This window comes from Electrophorus electricus, chromosome 16 (genome assembly GCF_013358815.1).
Source record: "Electrophorus electricus isolate fEleEle1 chromosome 16, fEleEle1.pri, whole genome shotgun sequence".
NCBI lineage: Eukaryota > Metazoa > Chordata > Actinopteri > Gymnotiformes > Gymnotidae > Electrophorus > Electrophorus electricus.
Genome location: NC_049550.1, coordinates 5981932 through 6008734, shown reverse-complemented (window position 1 = coordinate 6008734; position 26803 = coordinate 5981932). Strand labels below are relative to the sequence as shown.

Sequence of the window (26803 nt, the reverse complement as noted above, 5' to 3'; positions counted from 1 at the left end):
ATTCCATTATGTTGGATACATGCATCGCAAAAGCATCTGCAGGGAGGATATTTATATTCCAATTATCATATTCTGCAGACCAACTCTCAAAACTTTCTGTGCAATTGCAAATCGGAAAGCAGGGCAGCAGAATAGCCCACAGTCTCGCTTACCTCTAATGTCTTGTACTTCCCATTGAGCCGGCTGCATAGCCGCTGGTAGTTGGAAGTTAAAACATCCAGTTCTGCCTTCAGGGCATCATGGGCTGCCGGCGGGGCCTTTGAGATGAAGCTGGTTACTTTGTCTTTCAGCAGGTTCACCTTTATTTCTTTCTGATGGACTTCTTCTTGAGCTCTCTGAGTATATGTAATATGTAAAAATGTAATCCAAAAAGTACAATGTTTCTGATATTATAGATATTACAGACTATTTCAGTATCATTCAGTTAAAGATGAAATTCCTGGTATTCACCCTGTATAGGGAGGGAGATGCAAAAGTTAACAGACAACCATAAAACATGGCAGGAGTCTGAAAAGTGCTTTCCATAAGAATGTGTAGGAAAAGGCCTGCATAATTTTTTAAAAAATATGAATGCCTGCTAAAATCCATAAAGAACACAAGGTTCATTCTGGAATAATAGTAATGAGCACCATCTGACTGAATTACCCACGTAAAGGGTAGCCAATTCAAGTTTGACAAAAATACAACTCCTATTTATACCAAACCCACATTTTCCAAATATTAGACTGAGGCTTCCAATTGTGTTCTATCAGCGATCCAGACTAGTGCATGTAAACAAATTATTCCTAATATAGTCTAATACTAGATTGATACCATTACTTCTTAGGTCAGGTAAAAAGTGATGGAATTTATCCTGGCTAAAGCTTCTGGATGTACTGACTGATAACCTGGCAATAATATCAAAGTGATATTGCAAAGATTAGCATTTGATACACAACATTCACACTTTCACCTCACCCATTTAAAGGAATTTAGTTAAAAAGTATAGTCATAATAGTTTAACCTAACTGCAATCCTTATTAAACACCAATTATCCAATCAGCATTGTTTGCCACCACATCTCTGGTATTTCTAAGAACATAAATAGCATTTTGTAATGTGTGCATATTATAAACAAAATCACACAGGATTCAGCTTAAGTGACACACGCGCACACACACACACACACACACACACACACACACACACACACAGACACACACACACACACACACACGCACACACACACACACACACACACACACCTCTGCAAGAATATATGTAAAATAGATTTCACATCGTAATTGGGAAGATCTTATCACTCTCCTGCACCACACAAAGTGGCTCTAATTAGATGGTTAAAAATACAATTAAAACAAAACATATGACATGCTTAAGTAAGCAAATAAATACATAAACACAAATCATAGAGAAACATCATTAATAAAAGTCTTTCCTAAAAAACACAAACCTTTAGTTCATCTAGCGCTTTATGTAGCTCCTCAGGTGTTTTATATTGGAAGTCTCTCTCCAGGTAATCTTCCTCTGCCTGTGTTATCCACTCCTGCATCTCCTGCATCTCCTTCTTCAAACTCACTGTCATATCTAGTCCACCTTTCAGGGCAGATTTTTTTGCATAGGCCTAATGGAAGTAAAGTACAGGTGCATTGTAACATCAGAATCAAACAGATATATTCTATTTTGTGATGTTTAACAGATAAAGTGTGCATTGTCTTTGTGGTGCATTTCTGAATGTCTTGCAATGTTCTAATGGTCTTACTGCCTTCACTAACAAAGCTAATTACCTGTTTGCAAATGAGTTCCCACTGTGCATTGAGCTCATCAAGCACCCTCTGTATTTTGACAGCAAATGGTGGCTCTGCTTCCCTCTTCAAGGCCTGCCCCACCTCATTGATGCCACTGAGACTTGGTTGGACAGTGTGGATGTCATTTACCAAGGCCTAGCAAAAGAAAAAAGAACAACTGAAAAAAATATATTCACTGAAAACCAGGTCACCAGTGCACTGGCCCATTTTCATGTCCATGTTTATATCACAACTTGCCGCTGAGTCCTTCAGCATTTTTCACTGAACTAATCAAGTAATTTATTAGTGCCCTGTTGGCTTTACCATGACTTCAAACATGTTTACCTAATCCTATTGTATGAAAAAAAAAAATCTTTGCGATAAAAACATTTAAATGAGGCTAAGACTTGTCTTTGAGTGAGGAAGAATTGTCTCTGAGTGAAGAACATTAATTTATGCTTTCTAATGTTTAGTATGTTCTTTAAAGTCTTGCCCCTTCATTTATCTGTACTCTGTTTTAAATATAATGTGTTTATATATGGCCAGACTAATATAGACCAGTATAATATAGACACTGATAACAATCTAAACCCAGTGCTCTCAGTTTTCTAAATATGTAAAGATGACTCTTACTGTGCACTGTTCCAGCTGCTTCTCTAGTGCCTCAGAGTCTCCTAAAGCTGGCCACTCCTCATTCAGGAAAACATCAACCTCAGCCATCCACTTCTTCAGGGTCTTTGTGTCATTCTAAAGTCAAAAATAATTTCCTTCTGTTAGACTACAGGTTTTCCAATGTTTTCTAAATATTCACATGCATACATACATAGATACATTCATGAATATATATGCTGAAATTCAATATTTCCTCAGAGAAATTTGGAAATGCGATTAACCTAGATGAATTAATAAGGTTACAATGAGCCTTCTAACAACCTGGGATACACACTCTGGCTGCATACTACAATACATCAACTCAAACACATTGATTCACATCATCATATGGGATAAATATTATGTCAATACTTCATGAAAGCAAACATCACATGTATGCTATGAAGTATTTATGTGAACAAAAAATTTCTTAATCCCTTCTTATAAAATAGTCTTTTTATTTGGTCTCAGAGTGTACACAAACTTGAACACTGTATGGGTAAATCTTGGATTATGTAGTTTGTGATCACATTGAAAAGTTTTGAGGGGAAAAAAAGAAGAAAAAATCAGCATGCTATTATTACCTCAAACTGCTGTAGCTTGGACATGCGATCTTGCAGTTTCTGTACATTTTCCTCCAGTTGTTCACGTAAACGTCTCCAGCATGTCATCATACTGTCCACCTCGATACGATACTTTTGGCAGATCTCAGGGGGCGCTGTCTTGAACACCTGTTCAGCCATCTTACTAAGATCATCCACTTCACTTTGATGCTCCTGCTGTGCTGACTGAATTTCCTGCAAAAAAAAAAATCCATTGTTAAATGAATGCACATAAGGCACTGGATGATTCACATTACTCATCACTCACTTTTAGAGAATCTAAGAGCTGAAGAACTGACATATACACTTATCAACTGCAAAGATCCCACCACTGTAACCTGATTATTTCTTGCCTAGATTGATTAAATGATTTAACATGCTAAATATGTTGATTCCATACATTTAGTCAGATGCTGAAGTAAAAAATGAGTCTAAAATAACCTGCTGTGCTGAATGGTTACATAATCTAATGGGGCCAGCAATGCAAGACTCAAAAAATAATAATTTCAAAATCAACTTTGCGAAACAGTAATTAATAACAGTGAATCTGTTTGATTAGTGTAAATCAACACTGAGACTTTGTTCAAGATTTGGTCAGATTTCTTTCTCAGATGTCCAGTCATTGTTGAATTTGCTGCAAACATTCTCTGAGGTCTGGAGGTAGGACAAATTGTTTAAACACAGCTATATCCATTGCTAATGCAGGACCATCTTTGGGTCAGTGTAGCTGCTTCAGTTTGCCTATGACTGAACTGTAGCACAAGGCAAATCCACATGCACTTTAATATGTCATTGCTGATGCTAAGAATAAGGCTTGCTAAGCACGTGTGTGTTCTTCCCATCTACCTCATGGAATTGTCATTGTACTTCTTTGTGTGTTCTGTGAAGTACTCTGTGTTCTTTTCTATGCATATTGTTCAGTTTCACCTTCTTTCAACCTTTTGGATTGTTGTGCCTTTTAATCATGGATTTGCCTACAATGACCCTGTCTGTCCTGTTGTTTTTTTTACCCTTCTACCAGTTAACGCCTTCTGGATGGACCCTATTAAAGTCACTACTCAGCACATGCATCCTGGAATCCATGCCTCCTGACTTTGCCAACTATGCATGCAATGAATATGTCTGGGGTGTAATGGAGGGAACCAGCACACAGCCTGACCTGTAAATGACTGCAATGTCAGCCTTCACAATGTAGCTCAGCTAATACCCTGTTGATTAGAAAGCTACAACAGCTCTAGGTCATGCAATTGCCCTGTCTGTCAGCATCTTCAACTCCTGCTTTTATTATCCCTTCAACCTTTACCTCACATTTCTCTCTTAGGTTAAAACTAATTCCACTCACTGAATATAAACTCTACGATAATTTATGCTGGGTTTATTTCCTTCAGCGTGACCTCTATATTAGGTATCTAGGGAGTACTCCTCCTCTTGAAAATGTGATAGTAGCTGTTATGTATTCCAGCATGACAGATATGATTTCTCTATTTCTGTCAGTCTGTGAAGACAGGAGGTAACCCAGAATGACAGGGTAGGCAAAGGGGATCCTCTCTCGCTTGACGTCTCCAGTGATGGCTTAAGGAGAAGTGTTGAAGGCCAATGGGGAGTTTTTTTTGGTTTTTTGTTTTGCTGAGGAACCAACTGGGAAACCATCCCTGTTGTCTAGGACATCCTGGTGCTCCCGAACCCTAATTCTAAGGCAAGTGAGCCATTTACACCTTGCACTGATGCTTCTCCACTCTCACTTTGTTTTTATCTGTTTCAGCACCATTCTACTGCCTGTTGTTCCAGTCTGCAAAGTCAGCCCAGCTCTGATGCTACAAGCTAAATTGTACTGGTTACTGTACATTGCACTTTTGCCTCTCGCGAGTCACGTGATGTGGCCCACCATGTGCAGTGGGAGGATCTTTGTTTATTTGTAACCACGCCTGCACCGGGTTAGTGTTTTGTCTTTGTGTATATAAACCCGTGTTGTGGTGTGCAGTGCTGTCGATCTTTGCCCCTGTATATGTTTGCCTTTGTGCATGCTTGTCTCTGTATATGTTTACCCTTGTTCACGCTAGTTATATGTATGTAGATGTTCACTGTTTATGTCATGTGTGAGTGCCACTGTTGTTTTTATTATATGTTAATAAATGTCTGTCCCCGTCAAAGGAGTCTGTGCGTCCTGCCCCTCGCCCTGAGGCACTCAGGCCATTACAGGAAGTAAGATGCACAAGAGTGCATACTGAGATGATGACCCCTTAGTGGTAAACGGAATAATAACCAAAAAGGCAACTAGACAACTAATTTTTACTCTCTTGGACTGATCTTGGACTCCATACATCCGGGTGATCAGGGTGGTCTGCTGGAACTCTGAGAAATACATACTGGAAGAGGTTCTAGACAAAGGTTCTAGACAAAGAAGGTTCTAGACAAAGAAATTGCAAACCACTGGTAGGTTGTCTAAAATTCACCAATCTTTTGTGCAACCAAAAGAAAATTGGTTTATCATCATTTGCCCGGAAATATGTCAAAAATGTTTCAAATCTTTTGCTTCTGTGTGAGGAGGGAAAAATAGGTAACTTTTCACATGAGAATCTCTATAAAATCTGAGATAATAAAGCATAGGTAGCATTAATTTGGGTTCTTGTAGAAATTAAATAAGCCACACATTGCTGACTAAACTATTTAATGGGATAATTAGGCTTAATGTTACAGTGCTTAAAGAGTGATAACATCTTAAGTATGAATATTATCCATGAATTTGACTTGATATGTGATGGATATGCATAACATGACATTGTGCTTCTCAGACTCCAAATAGCAAAAAAGCAAAAATAAGTCATGTCAGGAAATGGGGTGAGAACCAAAAAACATACCATGATGTCATTAAGCCTCTGCTCCATGATAGGATACTCAGTAACTGCAGTAGAGGGAATGGCTAACTTGGCCTCACACTGTTGTAGCCAGGCCATCAGGGTTGCCATGACGTTCTTGTAGTGGGCAGGTGGAAGACTTGACTGGACTAAAGAAAGAGAACAGAGCAGATTGAGATTTATTTAACTGCTTCTACATTTTACATTTCTCCTAATAATGTCACATTTTTCAAACACGTGACTCTTAGGCAAGAAAATATTACTTCTATTATTATTATTATTATTATTATTATTATTATTATTATTAATAAAATATTATTACTACTATTACATTACTACTACTACTACTACTACTACTACTACTACTACTAATAATAATAATAATAATAATAATAATAATAATAATAACAACAACATCTATGTATATAGCACAGTTTATTGTAGTTTCAAAAATGATTAAAGTGCTTTCGGATGATAAAATAACGAAATAATAATTGTGTGACGCCTTTCTAAAATATTAAAATAATCTAGAATAAAATAAGTAGATTTTAAACAAAAAACCACCAGAACACATATTTGTATAAATTGTGAAAAAAAAGTTGTATAAATTGTGTATAAAATCTACTATTTTGTTTATTTGGAACAGTAAAAAACAAACACAACGTAACTATTTCACACCTCTGAGTAAATGCACAGTTCAAAGAGTGAATTCCAAAACAGAAAAATGGTCTGGGATCCTCATGTCATTTCAGAAGATCCTTTGACTGTTTTTAAGACAAACCCTGAGTTACAGTTACTCACCAATGATTTTTCTTTTATTCAAATTATGCCATTCACTCTTACACTTATTCAACATTCTGTCCCTTAGAAATCTGTTCTATAATCCCCTCTAGAATAGATAGGCCTGCCTGTGTGGCTCTGAAGGCTGCACTTTTTGGTTATCAAATTACCAAAAAGTTATCTGGAAAAAATTAGAAACAATTAGGTTGTTGTCTTGGGTGATTTCGTGCCGACGGAAGGAATTCTATTGCTGAGTAAAGAGAATGATAACAGCAGCTGTAAGATGCGACCAAACCCAAAATGTTTAGAGCCATAACCAGATTTCTAGGCCACTTAGCCAGCATTTGCAATTTTATTATTAGTTTATTATTGCAGTTTCTTCATTGTTAATACCACTGAGGTCTCATATGTTTAAAAAAAACATTATTAAAAATTAGCAATTGCTGGGAGGACAGAGTTGCTAACTGTCACGGTACGGCCTCTCCCGCCAAATGTCTCCCTGTGTGTGTATGTTCGCCCCCCATGTGTCATGCCTGTTTGTCGTTATGTTTCTCATTTACGTGTATATAACCCCTATTGTTCTGTTGTCTGTTGTCATTATTTGATCCCATTAGCCTGCGTGCTATAAGCGCATGTTTCTGTTCAACATGACTCGTCTCCGCATCCTGCTTAGCCTCCTCGCGTTACAATAAAATGCATTTCCTGGCACATAGAAAACTCTTGGAATTGCATGGGCTGATGATCCATGCTTCTTTTCCCCTTTATTGTAGCACTGCAAAGGGGCAGAAAGCGCTCACTTCCCTAATGCCTAAGTACAAGTGCTCACTGCCTTAATGTCTAAGTACAAGTGAGTAAAGCACAAACTGTGGATACAGAAAATTAGATAAACATTTACATTTTCCAGATGCATCATCCAGAGCAACTTTGGTATTTATCAGTATAATAGTGTATGTTCTTTCTAGGAATTGAACCCATGACCTTGGGTGTTGCCAGTACCTTGTTCTACATGGTGTACCAGGTGCACTACTGGACCATCAGCCTAGTTGTTCAAAAAAGCCGTTCTATATTTCTACTGCTCCTCAAATAACTAGCAAGGGAAATTGCGAGCTTTGGGTGCAAATCTAGAGTAACAACAAAGCTACTGTTGTGGTTGGCTCAAAAACCTACAGACAGTTTGCCAACAAATGTAGCGCCCCTGTCTGGAACTTCAAAAGTATCAAACATAAAATGTAATACATTTCATCTGAATTGGGTTTTATTCTCTGCAGTCCCTCCAGCACCCCTATAACAGAACATCAAACAGCCCTCACCTAGTACAAGCTGCTTCTCTCTAGCCTTTAGGTCTTCAAGGACCTTCAGGTAGTGCTCCTGGAAGGCCGATATATCAGCATCAAAGAGAAATGGTGTTTCCTCTTTCTCTCTCAAGTCCCGGAGTTGCTCATGGAGCTGCTCTACTTGGGGCTGAACTGCAGCAAGGCGAGCTATCTCATCCTAGAAACAGAGCATACATATGGATTTGTGAAGGTTTTTGTGATAAAAACACTGGTGCTACAGTTTTGGTAGCATTGCATAAATGCAACATTGCAACAATGCAAAATTCATATTTGCACAATTCCAGTCTTTTGGTGCCCACTAGTAAAATATGTATAACTTATTTCATTATAAACAGCAAATAGGAGATATGCCCAAAACTAGAGAGGGGTAAGCTTGACCTTTAGAATTAAATTAACTTATTCCAATTAACAGACTAGAAAATTCATGAATGAAAATTGATGATCATTCTTAGAGGTATCTTACAGCAATATGAAGGGTCTGTTTTCATTCTCATCTTCTGACATAAACATAATATATTACCATGGTACTGAATTAAAGGTCCTTCAGGCATTCACATTCTACATGAAATATTAAACAGCCAGTAATTAAAGAGAAATTGTACTAGATTTCAACCAAAGCCCTTTGCACCTAATATTAACAAAAATGAGAACAGATTTCTGCTCGTTTCTTTATAATGTCAGTCTGCTCACAGTTCTGGACTGACTTTCAGATACCCATACTGTGCATTCCTATTCATTTTAAGAATTGATATGTACTTCTAGTTACAAATGTAACACATCATAGTGTAGGCACACAAGGCCTTATAAAATCAAGTTAAATAATATTGTATATACTCTGGTATATCTTCTGTGTCACAAATTTGGGCATATGTTATAATGCCTTAAACCAGAAAGTTCTGTCAAGAATTCTTCTTCAATATAAAAGATTTATAACACCATTTTGACTGTCCTTTACAGGCTTTAAGTGAAGTTCATTTATGCGTGAACAGGTTATTGAACTCAGTATGCTAAGTCCATATAAGTGAGACTGTTTAATTTGAAAGTAAGAACACAGATCTGACTAGAGATTAACAACGAACAATGTATTACTTAAAATACATATATGCTTTTTTAATTGTTGAGAAACATCATTTTCATCTTATCTTACTTCACTTAAAGCATGCAAGGAGCTCTTATAGGGCTCTGTTAGATGTTTGTCACTCCTCCATTTCCATTTAGCCCTCTCTCCCTCCGGCTTCCATCACCTCCTGCTAATCACCCAAACTAACACACTGACATTGTAGAGCAGTGAAACATCAGCTGCAGGCGTCAGATAAAGCACTAATCTCAAAGAACTTTCATCTGAAACGAATTATTTTTCTATTATTTACTGTTGAAATCAGTTTTATGTAATTTAACTGATCATGTAGAAAGTCATTCTTGGATACATTTGCCCTTAAGCTTAGATCATTTGAACATAGTGTTTATTCTGGATGCAAGAGCACTTTAGCACATGCAGTGGGTAGAGGGCATTACCTGGAAAGACACAGGAATAGACAGACTTTGTCCTGCATATGGACAAAGAACAAACAAACATTGAAAGACACACATAAAAAGAGGAACAAGACCCCATGCGCACAGGCAGGCATTGGTGGTTACCCTGCAACGCTCCAGCTGGATCCTCAGTGGTTCTGCCTCGCATGCCGGGGGTTGTTGCACTTTCAACCAGTTTTCTGAATTGGCTACAACCTGTTCCAATTCCTGGAACAGATTGTAGAAAGCCAGTACTTTGGTCTGGTAGGCCAGCCATGCCAGCCTCTCGGCCAGTAGGGTGCAGAAATCCACCCACCGGGCATGTAATTGCTGGGCAGCTTGCTGAATGTCATCGGAATTCTGCCCATCTGTGAAAAAATTCCATTATTAAATTTGGTATCAATGGTAGACACAAATGCTGTCAGAACATTAATCTGGAGTTTTGCAGTGAATGTGCCAGCAATAACTGACATGGTAGTGTTAACATGAAATGTATAAAACTTCCTACAAGCCTTAAAACTGCAGGGTTCATCTTTACTTCTGACTGACGGAGTATAAAACAGAAATAACTGTCTGACTACTTCTAAAGTCCACCCTCATCAAAGTCTCATCAAATAGTATATGGTCAAAGTTATGGCTAATAGTCATTCAGAGACAAGCTTCAACTTCTCTGCAGTTAAAGGTTTCGTGAAGTTATGTGTGACGATTCAGTTATGTATTTAACGTGGTTCTGGAAACTGCAGACAATTGCAAAGGGCATATTGCAAAGGGCTTTTATTAGTGTTGTCAGCTCTATACTGGTGAATTCACTGATAGATATAAGTAAGACTGGTTCCATTGGAACATGGGTGTAATGTTGCTTTGAAAAGTGCTGGAGACAAATATACAGACCAGGTTTCAATTCAGTTGCACCTCAAACTGAAGTTTTATTCCCTTTAAGAAATGAAGTCCTTGCACATATGTGCTTACTGAAAAGAAATCAGCACTGAGACTGAAAGGAAGAAGTTCATGAAAGGTTTTGTGGCCATGTTTGCCAAGCCTGTTGGCATTGAACAATACCAGAAGTAAACTACCAGCACTATGGTTTAAAATATACTTGTAATACAATTAATTTAGATTTATTCTTACTAAAAACATATTTTTGTTTTGTTTCACAAAATGTCAGTTGTCCTGCGTTTATTATCACAGCTTTGCGTTATAGGATAAAATATAAGCAAAGATGTTTTTGATTCTGTCATAAGGAACATAATATATTTTGTTTTACTGAATAAAGCAACTATATTATTACATGAATAAATGAAATTATTAAAGTAATAATATTTATTCATTATATTTTTTTCAATAATTCAATTATTACTGAATAAAGTAAAGACAGCTTGTACAGGTCTAATACTACACTAATATTTTCAAAGTACACTTTCAAAAACTTGTGGGGACAAAATCAATCATTTCACAAAGTGTTGGGGACATGTTCCCATTTTTCCAAGTGTAATTTACACCTGTGCTTTGGAGTCTTTTTTTTGTTGTTATTGCTGTTGTTTTGTAAAGCAATCTTGAGTATGAGAAAAGCACTATAAAAATTATTATTATTATGTAAGATGGACACACAGTTTCATGCATAATCCAGAATTCACTCAGCCTGATTGTCAGCATAGCTGGTATGTACTACTGCAAAATCATTAGGATCTGGACAGTTGAGACTGAAAATTGGAGCAGACACCTGCCAAGACCTCAGAATTCAGATGCCGACCATGCTGAAGCACACAAAACTCCCACAGAATGGCCAAGCTGCCATAGCACAGAAATCAATAAAAAGAAACCCCATTAATCACTGCCAAGGAGAAATCCATGACAGACAGATGAGGCCAATAAAACCACATCAGCCACCCAACGGGCAAATTCCAGCATTGATGGTGGTTCCACCAGGACATGAACTCACAGACCAGAAGATTATCAGATATCTCAAGATTCTATCTAAATGTGCCTAGAAAACACACAGAGGCCACAAAGATGAAGAAGCAATTGTTTTGTCAATGCGCAAGGGGTGTAGATGACGTTTCACAAAAACAAGTCTTCGGGTATTGTGGGATGACCAAGAATGAAGAACCCTAAAGGATATAATACATGTAGTTTTAATTCAATAGTCAACCTTTTACAAAGGTCCTTGGATGTGAGATTTAAACATGGGACAGCACCTTAGAGTGCATAATATTAGCAAGTGTTTCTCCTAATTATGGGCAAAAACTCAAAACACGTCTAAAAATATCATATTATATCAAAAATATCAAGCTATTTCTCTGTAATATCGGCATCTCTGCAATGCTCATGTTTAGTTGCGGTTATTTGTTGTCACAGCTGTCTAATTTCCCTTTGTTGATTAAGAAAGCGCTATCCTATCCTAAAAAGGCGTTTGTCTTTATAAAAAATTTTAAAAGCTTGATTTCTTTCTACACATTTTCATCCTTGTTTTTCTGTGCTATTGACAGCACTGGTCAAAACTTTGGAGTCACCTCTTCTGATAATTACTTTATCAGAATTTGTTGTCACTGTAAATCAGCAAAATCCAGCTGCTATTGGATTCAATATCCAACATTTATTTCTTACCAAAACATGTTCATTTGAGTTTCTCAAAATTCTAATATTGACAAACTTTATCTGCTAAAGTCAAACAAAGATATCTCTAAAATGTTAGTGATAAATCCCCAAATATTTCCTAGGATAAAACTTTTTTTTTTGTTGCAAAAATACCTTAATGATGTCTTAATGAAGATACATAACTATGCCAAAGTGTTCCAAACTGTAGATTTTAGGTTTTCAAGCATCATATATTGTGGACAACTTTTGAAGATCAATTGCTATTCAACATTTAAAAAGACTCATTGTAAAATTTTGAAGCAGATAAATCTCAAATCAAGATTTCATACTCTACTTAAAATTTGCAGTTAAGTCTGGAGATTGATTTGGCATCTGGTAATAAAAAAAGCTGAATTACAAGTGAAAAACTGGCTTATCAAGGGAACGTGTCAGAGCATTACATATTTCAGTCTACATAGGGCATGTGAATGACAGGAAGTGAAATGCTAGCAGTGTAGCTTTAGACACAATTAAAAGGACTGTATAATGTAGTTTGTGAGAAAGGTTCAGTAAATTTATGACATGAACCTCCAACAGGCAAATGATAGAAATGGAAATAGAAATGACGACATGAAAGTTGGAAGGGAGCGGGAAGTGTACAGTAGAAAGTTACTAAAAATCTCCAATGAAAATACTGACAGTGAGTTAATTGGCCAGGATTTAAAATAAATAATAATAATAATTATTATTATTAGGTTTTATGCACTTCTCCATAACAATTCAGTAGCATAACAACTGAAATGTTAATGAATTCAGTAACAGAATAATGTTTAAAAATGGTTTAGGTGGATTAGATACAGTTGAATAAAACTATGCAGTATAGAGAAATTTTGTTATTGGCCTATATGAACATGCCAACAGTGGATGCATTGGCCAAAACACGGCCAGGTAAGGAAGTAGTTTGTTGTGTTGAATTAAATCTCTAATTTACATTTACATTTATGTCATTTAGCTGACGCTTTTATCCAAAGCAACTTACAATTATGACTGAGTACAATTTGAGCAACTGAGGGTTAAGGGTCTTGCTCAGGGACCCAACAGTGGCATCTTGGCATCCTATTAAGGGAAAGCTCAAGCATTATATTAACGTTATATTATGTATTCAAACAGCTCCAAAGAAAGAAGAATAAAATGAAAGCAACTGATTTGACCATTGAAACAAATATCTGATCAGTTTTCTATGCAAGTTTTGAGGAACACAAAGGAAACAAAATATGGATATGTCATTTGCAAGGTGAATTATCCAAATCGTGAATAAGAAAAAAAATCAATATCAATAAATTACCATTAATTTCCATGATCAATAAATTAACATTAATTGGTAATTTATTGATAATTTTAAAAAGCAAAATGGCAGTTTCCAGTCACTACTTATAGATTTTCCACAAAGTTGCACTGGCATAACTAAACACTTTACATGACAAGCATCAAAAATCTCTAAAGATTAAAATTCAAAATAGAAAATGAAAAGAATTAATAAAAGAACCGTTACCGCTTGTGAGCTGATCTACAAGTGCCTGTGCTGAGCGTGTTGCTTCCTGCAGCTTCCTGAGCTTGTCGGGCTTCTCTCTATCAATTGCCTACAAAATGGATGAAAGAGTGTAACATGGTTCAGTGCTATACAATTTCATGTTTTTGTTTCAGTTAAAATGAATATTACAATATTTTCATTCCCTGTCTGTAATTATTATATCTGTAACTATTATGCTCAATGGTCTTACCAGAACTTTCTCATACAGGTCTGCCACACTGCCTTCTTTGCGTGAAATGGAGAATTCAGGACTTTGCAAGATGGCCTCTGAACGTGTCATGAAACTATGAATCTCAGTGAAATCCACATCAAACCTGTTAGAAATAAATGAGGGACTGAGCAGCTGGAACCCTTTTTACTTTACATTTAACCTGTGGGTTGTTACCTCTGCTGGAGTCATTTCTCAGGTAAAAAGGTAAATATTCTTCACATTCCTCTAAACATTCTTCAAATGGCACAAATAACTATATTAATTAAAATCAGTGAAACCAGCCAGGACCTTACATGCCAAAAACATCATAATGGTCTATGCACTGTAACCACTTGCACAGTGACCACTTAAATAATTCATAAACCCTTCAAATACAGGTGCGGGAAAAAAGTTAATGAATAATTTTAAATAATCCAGATTTATGAACTTTTCCTTAAAATGTGGCCTGATCATCACAATAACCTAAATTGCCAAACACGCAAACACCTCTTCATTCAGACATTCACAGTTCAGGCTGGGAAAAATATGTGAACCTGTGTGCTTACTAACTGGTGGAACCCCCTTCAACTGTAGTAACCTCCATCAAATGTTTCCTGTGGTTTAAATGCATTGCTATTCCTGGGACTGCTTGTGTGAACAGCTCTGATTCACTAAATGTTTAAGATGCAGTAATACTATGGGACTGTGTCTTGTACATTAATTGTAAGTATAAGAAAGGGATTTTTAATCATTTTTAATCATGTTCTCAGTCTAGTGCCCAATTCAAAATGTAAATTGCTCTGAGCATAGTGTGAGAAGACTAGATAGATGACTTTATGAGTACCCTACTTCCTAAATTGAACTGAGTTTGAAAAGTGATGTCTTTGCTTAATATGTTCACGTTTAAGGCAATTCTGGCAAACATTCATTAATTCATCTTCTAAACCGCTTAATTCAAGTCATGGAGCTGGAGCCCAACCTGAAAGCACAGGGTGCGAGTCAGGAACCAGCCTTAGACAGGGAGCCAATCCATTGCAGCTGGTCAACATGATCCTTCTAAAAATATCACAGCTAAAAATAGGAATCTGTTTCTGTTTTTATTTGCTGACACAACAGGAAGGAAATATGCTGACTGGTATACCTTTAGGCATCTTAAGCAGCAGTCTGGGAATATACAAGGGGAACATTTTTATTTTTAACTTTAGTTTTAAACATCTAATTAAGTCTGCATAAGTGTTTCAGGCCCACTTTTATAACACAAAGACAAAAAATTCTGTCCTTGATTTTGATATATACAGTAAATATATCTTCATGCAATCTTGCAGAGCAAAAAGGTGAAAGAGCAGCTAACCTTTTCCGAAGCTCAGAGTCAACAACAATCTGCCGCTTCTTCTGAGGTGGAGGAGTGGTCAGCCCTTCCTTAGTGTGCTTTACCATCTTCTTCTGATGTGTGGTGACTTTGGTTTCCACAGTCGTATGTACAACTTCTGACTGTGATGTAGTAACGGTGGAGGAAAACTAAATGGAACAAAAAGGTAAGTGTTTCTCTGTGTGTACAAATGTGGAATAACACAATGAAGCCAGACCTGAAATGAGAGTTAACCATAGGGCAGAGACAGGGAGAGAGGTTGAGAAAGTGTGTTTAGAGTTTCCATTTCAAAATATGGAACAGCACTTCACCTTGGTGTTGGTGAGCTGGAGTGACTGCATCAGTTTGTCCCACCGCTGAGCGAACTTCTCCAACCTTGCTTCCAGTCTCCCGGCTGCTTCTTTGTTCTTAACATTCGACAACAGCTCTTGAACAAGAGAGCAGAGCTTGTCCATGGTCTGCCTTTTTAACTCAAGCTCTGCTTTCAGAATCTGTAAAACACAATGAATATTTGGCACTGGAACCATTCTCACTTCTACTGTTTATTTGTACATACTAAAAATATATGGAACAATAGTCAGATCATATGTATCAGATGATCTGATCAGACATAACCAAATTATATATATGCAATAATGACATTGAGTTTTTCTGTGTATGAGCACTTACAGCAAGCTTTCTGAGGTTGGCAGCCACTTCATTCTGATCAGTGGTACCACTGCTTTGGATGGAAAGAACCAATTGCTCTTTCTGTGTTAGCCAGGAATCAAACAGGTGCTGAAAAATGACAACCAGTTATATGGGAACCTCAGTTAGAATATAAAGACTGCAATCATTTTTGAGGGTGAAGAGATTTTATATTTAGGAAAGATTACATTATTTCATACTCTGAGGGAGTTGATGACATGCTCTCTGCAACATGGGAGCTGATCTCATTTACAAAAACCACCAACAAAACAATAAAATAAATGGACTACATTACGTTACTTGTGAATGCTTCACTTCTTCTCTGTACCTGTTCCTCAATGAAATGTTGCCAAATCATTATGATTTGCTGAAGGAGGATCCAGCGCTCCTCTGTCCACTTGCAGATGGCTGCCCACCGCTCCCCAAGGTTCTATGTCATGAACACACATAAAATAAGAGGGGGTTACACACAATTTGTGAACAGCATGGAATTAAGAAATATGGATACTTGCCTGTAGTTTTTCCTCCAGTGCCGCAGTGGCACTGTCCCCACTATTCTCATCCACTACCACCACCATGTGGGTCAGGGAGTTCACGTGTACTTGTTCCATCTCAAGATCCTCTTGCAACAGCTTTAAAGGCAGCAGATGATTACGGGTTTCAAGATTTGTTAAATATTTCTATTGAAATAAGGATGCAAGCTGGTAAGTCTTTGTGACAATGTGTTGCCACAGATGATCGTGATTTAATATGTCATATTTTGTGGCCACTAATTGCTATGTTTTGGTTATAACTCCACTATACTATGCTATACTATACTTTACTATACTGCCAGAGAACACGAAACATATGTTTTTAAAAACAGTCCCTTCTAATCCAGTCATTTCAACAATTTAGCACCATTAGAACCACAGCACCAAGGTGCTATCAAGAAGTGTACATGCAAGCATGATAGTACATTGTCTAGTATAAGCCCAAGTAGTGATTCAGACCTACTACCAATATAATCTGAGTTATAGTGTTAAAATATGAACACTGCCAACAACAACAACATACTTTATGCTCTTCAATTAGATGTTTCACATCCTCGAGTTCAGGGCCTAAGGGTTGGGCACCCATCCGTTTGATTCGAGCTTCAGTAACATCCAGCCAGGTGCTGAGTTGTGTCAGCTGCTGATTCTGCAGGTCCATTAAAACTTCATGAAGCCTAAAGTAAAGTTAGCAAAGGGAAAGTTTAGTTGATGATTTCATATAGTTTCCAATCATAGAGATGATACTACTTAAAATATGAGAAATTCATTTCATTTTCTTTAGCTTGTGTGAGTTAGTGGCATAGGATGGCATTTCCGCAGTACTACATTTTTTACAAACTTGGGAAGGTCTAAGATATACTCAACAATATGGTATAGTACATTTATCAGACTTTCTTTCCACATTATTATTCATGTTTATTCTTCAAACTTTCAGAAATTGTGCTTTTATCACACATTAAGTACTTATCCCAAATTCCTTTAGTAACAGTTCGTAAGTATTTCGTACGGATACAAAATTCTAAAATTTTATATGAGGTTCATTAGCTGCTGCTTAGCTTTTAGGTGGCATACCTATTTCAATGGATAGTTTGATATGAGATGTATTTCCCCTCACATCTGAGTAAACACTGCTATGCAACATTGAAAGCCAAAAGCAAACAACAAAAGAATAAATAACCAACCAACCTCAAATATAATGTTAGACTGACTTTGGAACTCCGGTTACCTGCTTTGTCGTTCCATACTGGCCACTCGTAGATGTTCCCACCGAGCATTTAGCAGATTCATCTGCTCCTGAATTTCACTCTCCTCTTCCTCAGACAGCTGGCCTTCAGACAGCAGGATACTGCCTGCCTTTAGCACTCTACCCACACTGCCCTGATGAGAGGTCAACTCAACCATGTAACCCTAGAGTTAAGGGTTGTCACATACACACAAACACACATTCAAAATACACATTACACGCATATACTGGTGAAAAGTAAGCATTAACCCAAAGGTTTATAAAAGACACTTGTATTTGTAAACATGAATATCACTTTAAGCACAGATGTTTTGTGTTTTTAATATACAAATATCTAACATTACCAGAACTGCCTTATTCACTTAAAACATGACATCATTTGTTCAAGGATAAATGTCAGCATTTGTTTAAGGATAAAGATGATATAATCATACTTGGATTCTTCTCCTAACATCACAACTTAGGACTCTGCTATCATCTCCTACAAGTTATCACCTCCTCAAGTACTTGCCGATTCACATTTTAAAATAATAAAAGAAATATAATTTCTTAGACTTTCCTTATACTTGGGTTTCTTAGACATTTTCCCTATACCTTTCGCATTTAACAGTTTTAATATTTGTACCAGATACATATTTTCGCTGTTCATTATTATATTGCTACAATTTATTTTGACCATACTTAGGTGTATTTTTGTCATGTTTACTTGCCACCTGTCGGTCAGGCGCCACCCAGAGGGTTTTGTCATATACACATGTACAATACAATTAAATTCTTCACTTCACATATCTTTGGAAGCTGGGGTCAGAGCACAGGGTCAGCCTTTGGATAGCACCCTTGGAGCCAAGAGGGTTAAGGGCTTTGCTCAAGAGCCCAACAGTGACTGCATGGCACAACCTTCTGATTGATAGCTCAAAGTCCTACCCTCTAGGCTACCACTGCCTCAGATTTTACTTTTCCATTATGTGTCTGGACACCGACGTCTGTGAAGCTCCACTAAGCTAGTGTTCACTGTAAAATGTACTATATAAATAACTAAACTGAATTGAACCTTTGAGATATTATATACAAGGTATACAGATTGATGATTTGTGCTAAAAACAGCAGGCCAGAATCACACCAATATTCTCTCTGCACCTATTGGGCAAGATAGTACGTGAAAAATATTACATTTCACCTACATACATTGACTAGACACTTGCTGCCAAAAACATGCTGGCTTATGTTATGCACTCTGTCCAACAGAGGTCAGTAAAATGCCCACTAACAAAGTGCCTTGAAACTAACACCCGCAAGACCTTGTCACCATGACAGAATCAGAACAGACAATCTAGTTCTCTTATGTAACAAGTACATGCAATAAAACATGCATGTTAAAAAATATCTGCACATTATATTCTAAGGAATATTGGTCTGTGATGAAGGTCAAGTATTTCAACTTTAATCCTCAATATCATTATATTACACCTGGACCACGCTTATACATGTTACAAATTACCTCATGAGCGTGAAACTGCTCCTTCACTTCTTCCACAATAGAGGAGATGGGCAGCTGAGCCTGCAGGCCATCCTCAGCAGACAGAAGCCAGGTCAACACCTCTTCCAGAGCTCTTTGGTAACTCTCCAGCTGGTTGGAGCCATGGGGGAGAGGACTCAGGGAGGGCCACATATCTTCTGGCCTTTCTGGAGCCTGTAGGAAGAACAGAGAGTTGGGTTACCAATGAAGGATTATGTTAATTATCTCAGAGTTTCTTTATGGGCTACTTTAATATTCACTAATAGTCATTAACTAAGAAAATTTGATGCTTTCTATAAAGAACACTTCAGAGGTCTTTTTTGTTGCTGTTGTCTTTGCGAAATTTCTGCATGACTTTGGGTGAGCATGTAATTGAAGAGATACGATCAGGGTGGAATGAAGAGGCTGGGAAGGGTCGAGGGACTGATTTAATTGATGAAATATAAACACTTAGCTAGGCTGTTGACATAGGGTCTGGCGCAACAGATGAAAGTAATGCTCCAAGACCAACTGTAAACAGTCTTTCCAACACTAAACTGGACAGGTTCCTTAAAATTAAATGAACATTCTCAGAGAAATGAAAATATTTAAATGTAAAATTTGTGAAAGAGTTTTACATACTTACATATCCAGGGCCACTCACATTTATACATTTATCAGTGTGTGTGTGTGTGTGTGTGTGTGTGTGTGTGTGTGTGTGTGTGTATATATATATATATATATATATATATATATATATATATATAATTAGTATACAAACCCAAAACCTTGGTGTTATTAGCACCATGTACTTTCATCTCTACTAGGTGAGCTACAGGACTGAAATACTTGAATAAACTTCAATAAATACTTGAAAAAATTGGAAAATGTAAATGTAAAGTTTTACATAATTGCATAATGGTGTTACTAGAACCATGCACTTTCATCTCTACTAGTTGAGCTACAGGACTGAGATACATGAGTGGTAGCACAAAATTAGTTTTATATTTTTAAGTTAAAAAAGTTTTTAAAAGTCCATTGATAAAACAAGGGAAGTAGGAAGGAAAGAGACTACAAGCAGGATGTGAAAGAGGGCTTGTTAAGCAGAGATGTTCTGTGAAGATAAGTAGCTGTGTGAAGCTCCAGTGCCCAAGCTCCTAAGAGTAAAGGGTTCACATACAGTTTGGAAGCAAAATGTTTTAGGCTGGGGAGGTTGGAACAGATAAGAAGCTCTTACATCAACCCAGAAATAATTCCTAAAGCTTACACCGATGAGAGAAATTCCAACATTTTTAGGCTGCACTATGACAAATTGCTCACCTATAATTATACACCCATAAAAAGAGTTACATAACTATAATGCATATTTTTTAGAAACATTTCTCACACAACTTACAAATAAGTAGTCTCATTATCAGGCTTTGCCAAAAAAAGTGTAGAGAATGACAGAATTCATACGAAACACTGGGCATGGCTTTGCCTTTCCTGACACTGGAAAATGGAACAGGAATTTCTGGCAAATCATAGTATGTGTCAGGCAAAAAGTTACACAAAAATGAACATAGGGATGATGCTCTAATAAAAAGTATTTAATGTAGTTAATTGCATTTAAAGCAATTCCAGGACTCATGCTCTCATGAATGATGTTACATAGGCAGAGATTTCTGAACCATAACCCTAACCCTAAAGCTAATCCTGCCCCCTAACTCTAACCCTAGATTCCAGATGTTGAGCTGCCCCCCTACACACACCCCTCCCCTCCATAAACAAACAATTTATATATTTATTAATGCTGTGTTCTGAATTAGTTATACAGAAATTCTTAAATATTTGGTTACTGACTTTTTCTGATGTTCTGATGTCTGATGTTCTGATGTCTGATGTTCTGATTTTAAGTTTATAAAGACCTTGAGTTCTAACAAGGAATGAATTCAAATAAAAAAATTAAAATACTTAACAGACCACTGATAGAAGGATTGGCCATTGAAGAGAAACAGCTGTTTGACTATGTAATGACCAGTTGGAGCATCTGATTTGTAAACTGGAGCTCATGTGAGATGGGTTGGGCCATACAGGGGAAATGTCAGTAACTCTGCAGCAGCTGCCATTACGATCTCATTCTCAGACAGCAGTGACTGGCCAAGAGTAATGCTGGCATGATGGGAGTTTGCATAGATAGAAATCCAGCCATGGTGCAGCCACTCAGCTTGACATTACACATCCTGACTGTAGCCAGGAATAAAAAACCAAGGTCAATGAGTATACTGCTACAGGCTGTGCACTGCCAGTGCTACCGTTGCCATGAACACTAGCATCACCTCGAATTCATAGGTCTGTGTGATTGGACAGCAAGTTTCCTGCCCTCTCCCTTCATTGTTTGAACCATAGCAATTCTTTTAGTCATGGGTTGTATTGAAGTGTTATGTTAAATTATTAATGCTTCTCTGATTACATTGCAATAGGGCTGTTTAGTATTCACTGTTTAGTATTTTTACCAGGTACAAAAAACAATTTGCATGCACAATAAAACTTGTGTTGAGGCAGACATGCATGGGACCTTGAAGAGACAAACCTGTGTGATAGGGAGCTTTCTTTTCTGTTCAGGAGAGCTGACATATGCAGCCTGAGTGAATGCGTAGCTTTTGTAGCGCGGCTTACTGGAGGGAGAAGGGCTGCGGACCTCAGTCTGAGACACACTGACAGTGATCTGAGAACAAGATAGAGAAAATCAAAGGGAGGTCTAAAACAAAAGCCATGTAATTGGAGAAGAGAGGAATGAGAAACCATTGAATACAGAGGCAAGAATAAGCAACACACACAGCAGTGGGGAGAAGCATTGTTTTATGGCGGGGTGAGAAAGATTAAATCAGAAAGAGAAAGTCACCAGGTTGCTTCCTTAGGTGACCGTGTCAGCTGTTAGACTGTACTCACAGACCTAAGGATGACAACTTTTCTAATTTTATTCTTGCTGACTCAAAACCTCTGGAGAAGAAAACCCATGATCAGCATGGAAACCAACGTTAAGCAGGGAAGCAAACCTGGTGGGAGAAACGCTGCTGTGTTCGAAGGTGGACGGTTTCGTCCTTAGCAGCCAAAGCGCGAGGGAGAGTCTCAACCTCCTGGATGGCCTCCATGCTCACACCATGGGGCAGGACTTGAAACAGGGAGGTGATGTACATAATGATGGACTTCTTATCTGGATGAGCAGTCGCCACATCTGCAGAATGAGAAAAGAGCTTGACATGAAGAGCAACTGAAGGCAGCAGAAGTCGTCAAGATACACTGATCTAGCTGCATAAGCTGGTATCTAAAAGGAAGTCTTTATTGGCTGTTGCAGGAGAACAGGGCCCCAAAGCCTTCTCCAAGATTCACTCCAAAATGCCTCAGTGAGCACAGAATCTCATTATTTTGCAATAATCATCCCAGTCTCTTGACCCAAATCACAATGAACACCCGGTAGGAAACTGGAAGCAAAGACCGAGGATGCTGAGGAATGTGGAAATATTAAGTATGGTGTCAGTTTACTTCTTATGAGTATTCATTATCAAATTATAAAAATGTAATTAAATGGGTTTTTTTATGTTGGTTTGTATGTTTGCATGATAGCACAATAAAACTATTTTTTATTATATCAGTTGAGTGTTCCAAAGGTTTTAGAGGATTCTGTAGATCACCGTTAGTATAGAAAACCAACTAGAATTATATATTAGAATGTTTATTTGAGACTAGATCATACCCTCGGGGTCGAGCAGTCGTTCAATGCCCAAATGTCTTTCAGCAACAGAGAATGCATGCTCCAACCTGTCAGTAGGCTTATCCAGCTTTTCCACCACAGCCCAATCAAATAGCTCTGGCCTTAATAAATATATAGAAATACATTTAGATAATATAAAAATAATAACACTAATAAAACATATATATTTTGTTGGGTCTTTTTTATGAAACTCTAAGATGATGCATTATACAATTCATAATAATATACGTAAGTGAAAAAAGTCACTATTACAATATTTCACTAATACACAAGTCATTTCAGTGACTATATACTCCAAAATCACCAACAAAGCCACTAACCTGTGGCTATGCACAAGAGCATTGAAAGCCAGGCCATCTTCCCAGCTACTAGAGAAGTTCACAACATTGACCTGTGGGTAGTTCTTCGTGGATTGCCTAACCCAGCTCAACAGAATCTTTTCACTGTTGGTTTGCTTTAGGTCTGCCATCACATCCTTCATCACATCCTTCACCTATATGTGGAGAAAAAACATGTGAAATAATAATAATAGAAATAATAATAGAAATATGATCAATAATATTCCTGATTCCTGATTTAAGTAATCAAATATATCATTTTCAGAATGTGCTCAAGAAAGTAAGGTGATATCACATTATACTATTAACTACAAGTTATACTTAGATAAATGCACATTTAAAAGCAGACAAAGTATTATTTTCATTTTGCAAAATGAAATGCTTTCTCATTAACATTTGTTCATCTGCACACAAACTGCAACAAAATTGCAAAATAAAATATCACTGTAGAACCTTGGACACATTCATTGTATTTGAAAGGCAGTAAATTACTGTTCACACAGTACTAATTCCTGAGAATTTGCAGTTTTATTAGATTTCTGGAATTTTTGAGATTCCAAGAGACACAGAAGAAGCCTCAGCTGTCACAGATAAAGCATATGCCTACTTTGCATATGCTTACAATTGAGAAGGCAATAATATTGTAATTTTGCTGTCAACAAGGAACATAAATAAGTGCAAAGCCATATTCAGCTCACAGTCCTCTGCTACAAGTCCAGTAAAATGAGATATGCAGATTCAAGTGTGAACTTCCACTCACTAGCAGTTTTACATGCAGTCTCAACAGGACTTGTAAAAACCTCAGCGGTGGTCTGTCTCATTCAGTGGATTAAACAGATAAAATAAAGGTTTGTAAGCATGGAAAAGGTCAACAGCCATGGAGCTAGTGGTGCCTGCAGGTAGTAAAGACTAAATAAGACTTATTATTATTATTATTATTATTATCTAAAATTATATAGCACCTTTCTCAATACCCAAGGATCCATTTGATACACTGCACATGGTGCTTTTACATCAAGTCAATACACCAGTGAGAAGTTGTTTTATTAAGGGTGGACATTCTGCATTTTGAATAGTGTAATTGCAATTGCTTTAAACTCATGAAGCTTTCTCCTGAATTGTTAAAGAAGAGCAAAAATGCAAAAATGAAGTGGGGAAAAAAGGACGGATTTTTTATGTTGCTAATAAAAGGATCTTCATCATTGTTTTCTCCTCCAAAGCTTTTACCAGCACACACCTAAAAATTGCTATGATTCATAGTGAACAGAAGTACAGAAACAGATGTCCATTAAGAGTTCTGGAGCTCTTAAGTGGTCATCTATTACTTGTGTTTCATGGGGTTATAAATATGTGATGATACACCAAAGTCCCTTACTCATGTTCCTATACTGTGAAGATAAAATTACAAATGGAAATGGTTTTTTTAATGCCTACACCTAATGCACATGCCAATTACTTGTGACACAATACGTATCCTATGAATAAGAGATTCATGAGAAAATATATAAGGCTGGAATTCCCCTTTGTGGTACATCAGAGATAATGGATGCAACATGCTACCTTACCTGCCAGTGGAGAATAATGCTCCAGATGAGTCCCAAAGTCAATTTATGATTCCCATCAACAATGTCAGCTCCTCCGATATTCACCAGCTCAACCTGCAAGTAGGGCAGAGAACTTTAAACAACACTTTTTCAAAGATCAAAGAGAAAGCCAAAATACCAATTCATCCTTTCTCCAATTAGGTTTACTATATAAGCAAAGTAGCAATGGTAGTCTATGGGGTATTCTACAATGTTAACTGGAAAGCCAGTAGGTAGGGAAGTTTAAAGCAGTAGCATTCTTATAAATTTGTGGTCTTGCTGTTATTTGGCTAAAACATAATTTTATAGTTTCATGGAATTTCATCATGAATTTGTCTGGGAATGCCCATGAAACAACCATGTCATGACTCACATTGTTCTTCTGAAGGACATGGAGTGCTCTGTTGACATTATTGAGTGAGTGCACTCTGGTGAACCCACGCTCTTTCACCTGGAGGTACAGAGCATATATACATATATAACATACATTTCATATATGTGCTCTAAAAAGCATATAGTACCAATTCCTTTTTGCAGATTTAAGCTTGGCGCAAGAGCTAGAATTTTTATACAGCTTATACACTGTGAGATGAACAATATTTGCTACATTTATAACATGCTAAAAGACTAATTTTTAGGATTTAAACTACATAAAACCCATAATTCATAAAAAAAAAAGAATTCCGGAAAAATAAAAAATATGTAATAAAAATGTATCTTCTGAACTGGATGTGGATCTTTATTTACAGAATATAACTGAACTGAGTACACGCCTGTGCTTAAATGTCAAATGATTAAAAAATGGCATCGCCTTACAGTCATTTTATTACTTCTCTGTTGAACAGTACAGTATTTGCTCTTGTGTAATTTTTAAAGGAGTAGTTTAGATTTACTATATTAAAAATAGTATATTTTATTCTTTAGAAACGGTTGCATTATCTTGGCAGTGTGTTTTCGGTCATCATGCTGGAATATTCCTATTCTGCCAAGCTTCTGCAGACTGGTATTCATTTTGTCAGACAGTATACTGGCATATCCACGGGAATTCATGTTACCAGCTCCCTAACACCTTTTGCCTTCACGCTGCCCCTTATCATCACAGTCCCCCACCCCTCTGCTTGCTTCTCTGTCAGAACTATACATTCACTTTAGCAGTCTTGGCCAGGTTCACACCAAACATGCTGGACCGCATCTGAGCCAAACAACTTATTTTGAATAAATTTTGAACAAATTTTTATTTTCATCGGACCAAAGACTGTATTCAGCAATATTTAGCAGGCTTATTTTTATGTTATTAAGCAAAGTTTATTCTTGCAGTTTTATGCTGAAGAGTGAGCAAAGCTTTTTTTCTTGATTTTATGCCATGTCCTTCACACTGTCTGAGCTGTCACAGAAAGTCATATTTCTGTAGATGACCCCTGTGGGAAGTCTGAACCACATGCCTGTCTGTTTTTCAGAGCTAGACTGAGCAAGTAGCACACTGTCCATGGCATTATTTAGGAGGATGGCCATTATGGCTCTGGTTAGTGGTACTAAAGCTTGCTCAATTCTTCGCAATTACTGTTGTAACTGTGTTTTGACAGATTTTTAGTTCATGACTGATCTTCCTTTGTCCTTTTCCATCTTTTTGAAATTTCATAATCAGATTTTTCAATTTCTTTTCCATATGGAGCCATGACACAGACATGCAGATTAACACAGCCCATAGGACCCAAACTGAAGAAGTGCTGGTGTTCACAGGTCATTATATAACCATGTTCATGCAGTTAGGCTAATATGAAACAGATGTAGTGAATTTCTTTTCAATGATCACTAAAGTATTTGTTTTTAATTGTTCATAAGAGAGAATATTCCATTTGCCAATTTAGAAATTATTCTATTTACCAACTTAGATGTGATATACAATTTTGAATATACTGACATATTGA

General features: G+C 37.1%; 1 protein-coding gene across 9 annotated transcripts in view; it reads right to left on the bottom strand.

Annotated features, from left to right (window-relative positions):
- dmd (dystrophin) overlaps window positions 1-26803 on the bottom strand; it is a 112330-nt gene that overhangs the window by 70385 nt on the left and 15142 nt on the right. For all 9 annotated transcript variants that reach the window (XR_004776987.1, XR_004776988.1, XM_035534638.1 and 6 more), the window contains exons 4-27: window positions 25249-25326; window positions 24858-24950; window positions 23275-23447; window positions 22937-23055; window positions 22239-22417; window positions 21773-21907; window positions 19204-19395; window positions 17688-17869; window positions 16986-17136; window positions 16442-16561; window positions 16258-16359; window positions 15912-16019; window positions 15554-15733; window positions 15225-15391; window positions 13874-13997; window positions 13645-13732; window positions 9645-9886; window positions 7983-8163; window positions 5896-6041; window positions 3020-3232; window positions 2418-2531; window positions 1785-1940; window positions 1451-1621; window positions 153-335 (exon numbers count right to left, since the gene is read on the bottom strand). Coding sequence is in view for 7 of the 9 variants with exons in the window: in XM_035534638.1 (XP_035390531.1) it covers window positions 153-335; window positions 1451-1621; window positions 1785-1940; window positions 2418-2531; window positions 3020-3232; window positions 5896-6041; window positions 7983-8163; window positions 9645-9886; window positions 13645-13732; window positions 13874-13997; window positions 15225-15391; window positions 15554-15733; window positions 15912-16019; window positions 16258-16359; window positions 16442-16561; window positions 16986-17136; window positions 17688-17869; window positions 19204-19395; window positions 21773-21907; window positions 22239-22417; window positions 22937-23055; window positions 23275-23447; window positions 24858-24950; window positions 25249-25326 (3597 nt within the window). In the remaining 2 variants the exon portion in view is untranslated. The remainder of the gene's footprint in view (window positions 1-152; window positions 336-1450; window positions 1622-1784; window positions 1941-2417; window positions 2532-3019; window positions 3233-5895; window positions 6042-7982; window positions 8164-9644; window positions 9887-13644; window positions 13733-13873; window positions 13998-15224; window positions 15392-15553; window positions 15734-15911; window positions 16020-16257; window positions 16360-16441; window positions 16562-16985; window positions 17137-17687; window positions 17870-19203; window positions 19396-21772; window positions 21908-22238; window positions 22418-22936; window positions 23056-23274; window positions 23448-24857; window positions 24951-25248; window positions 25327-26803) is intronic.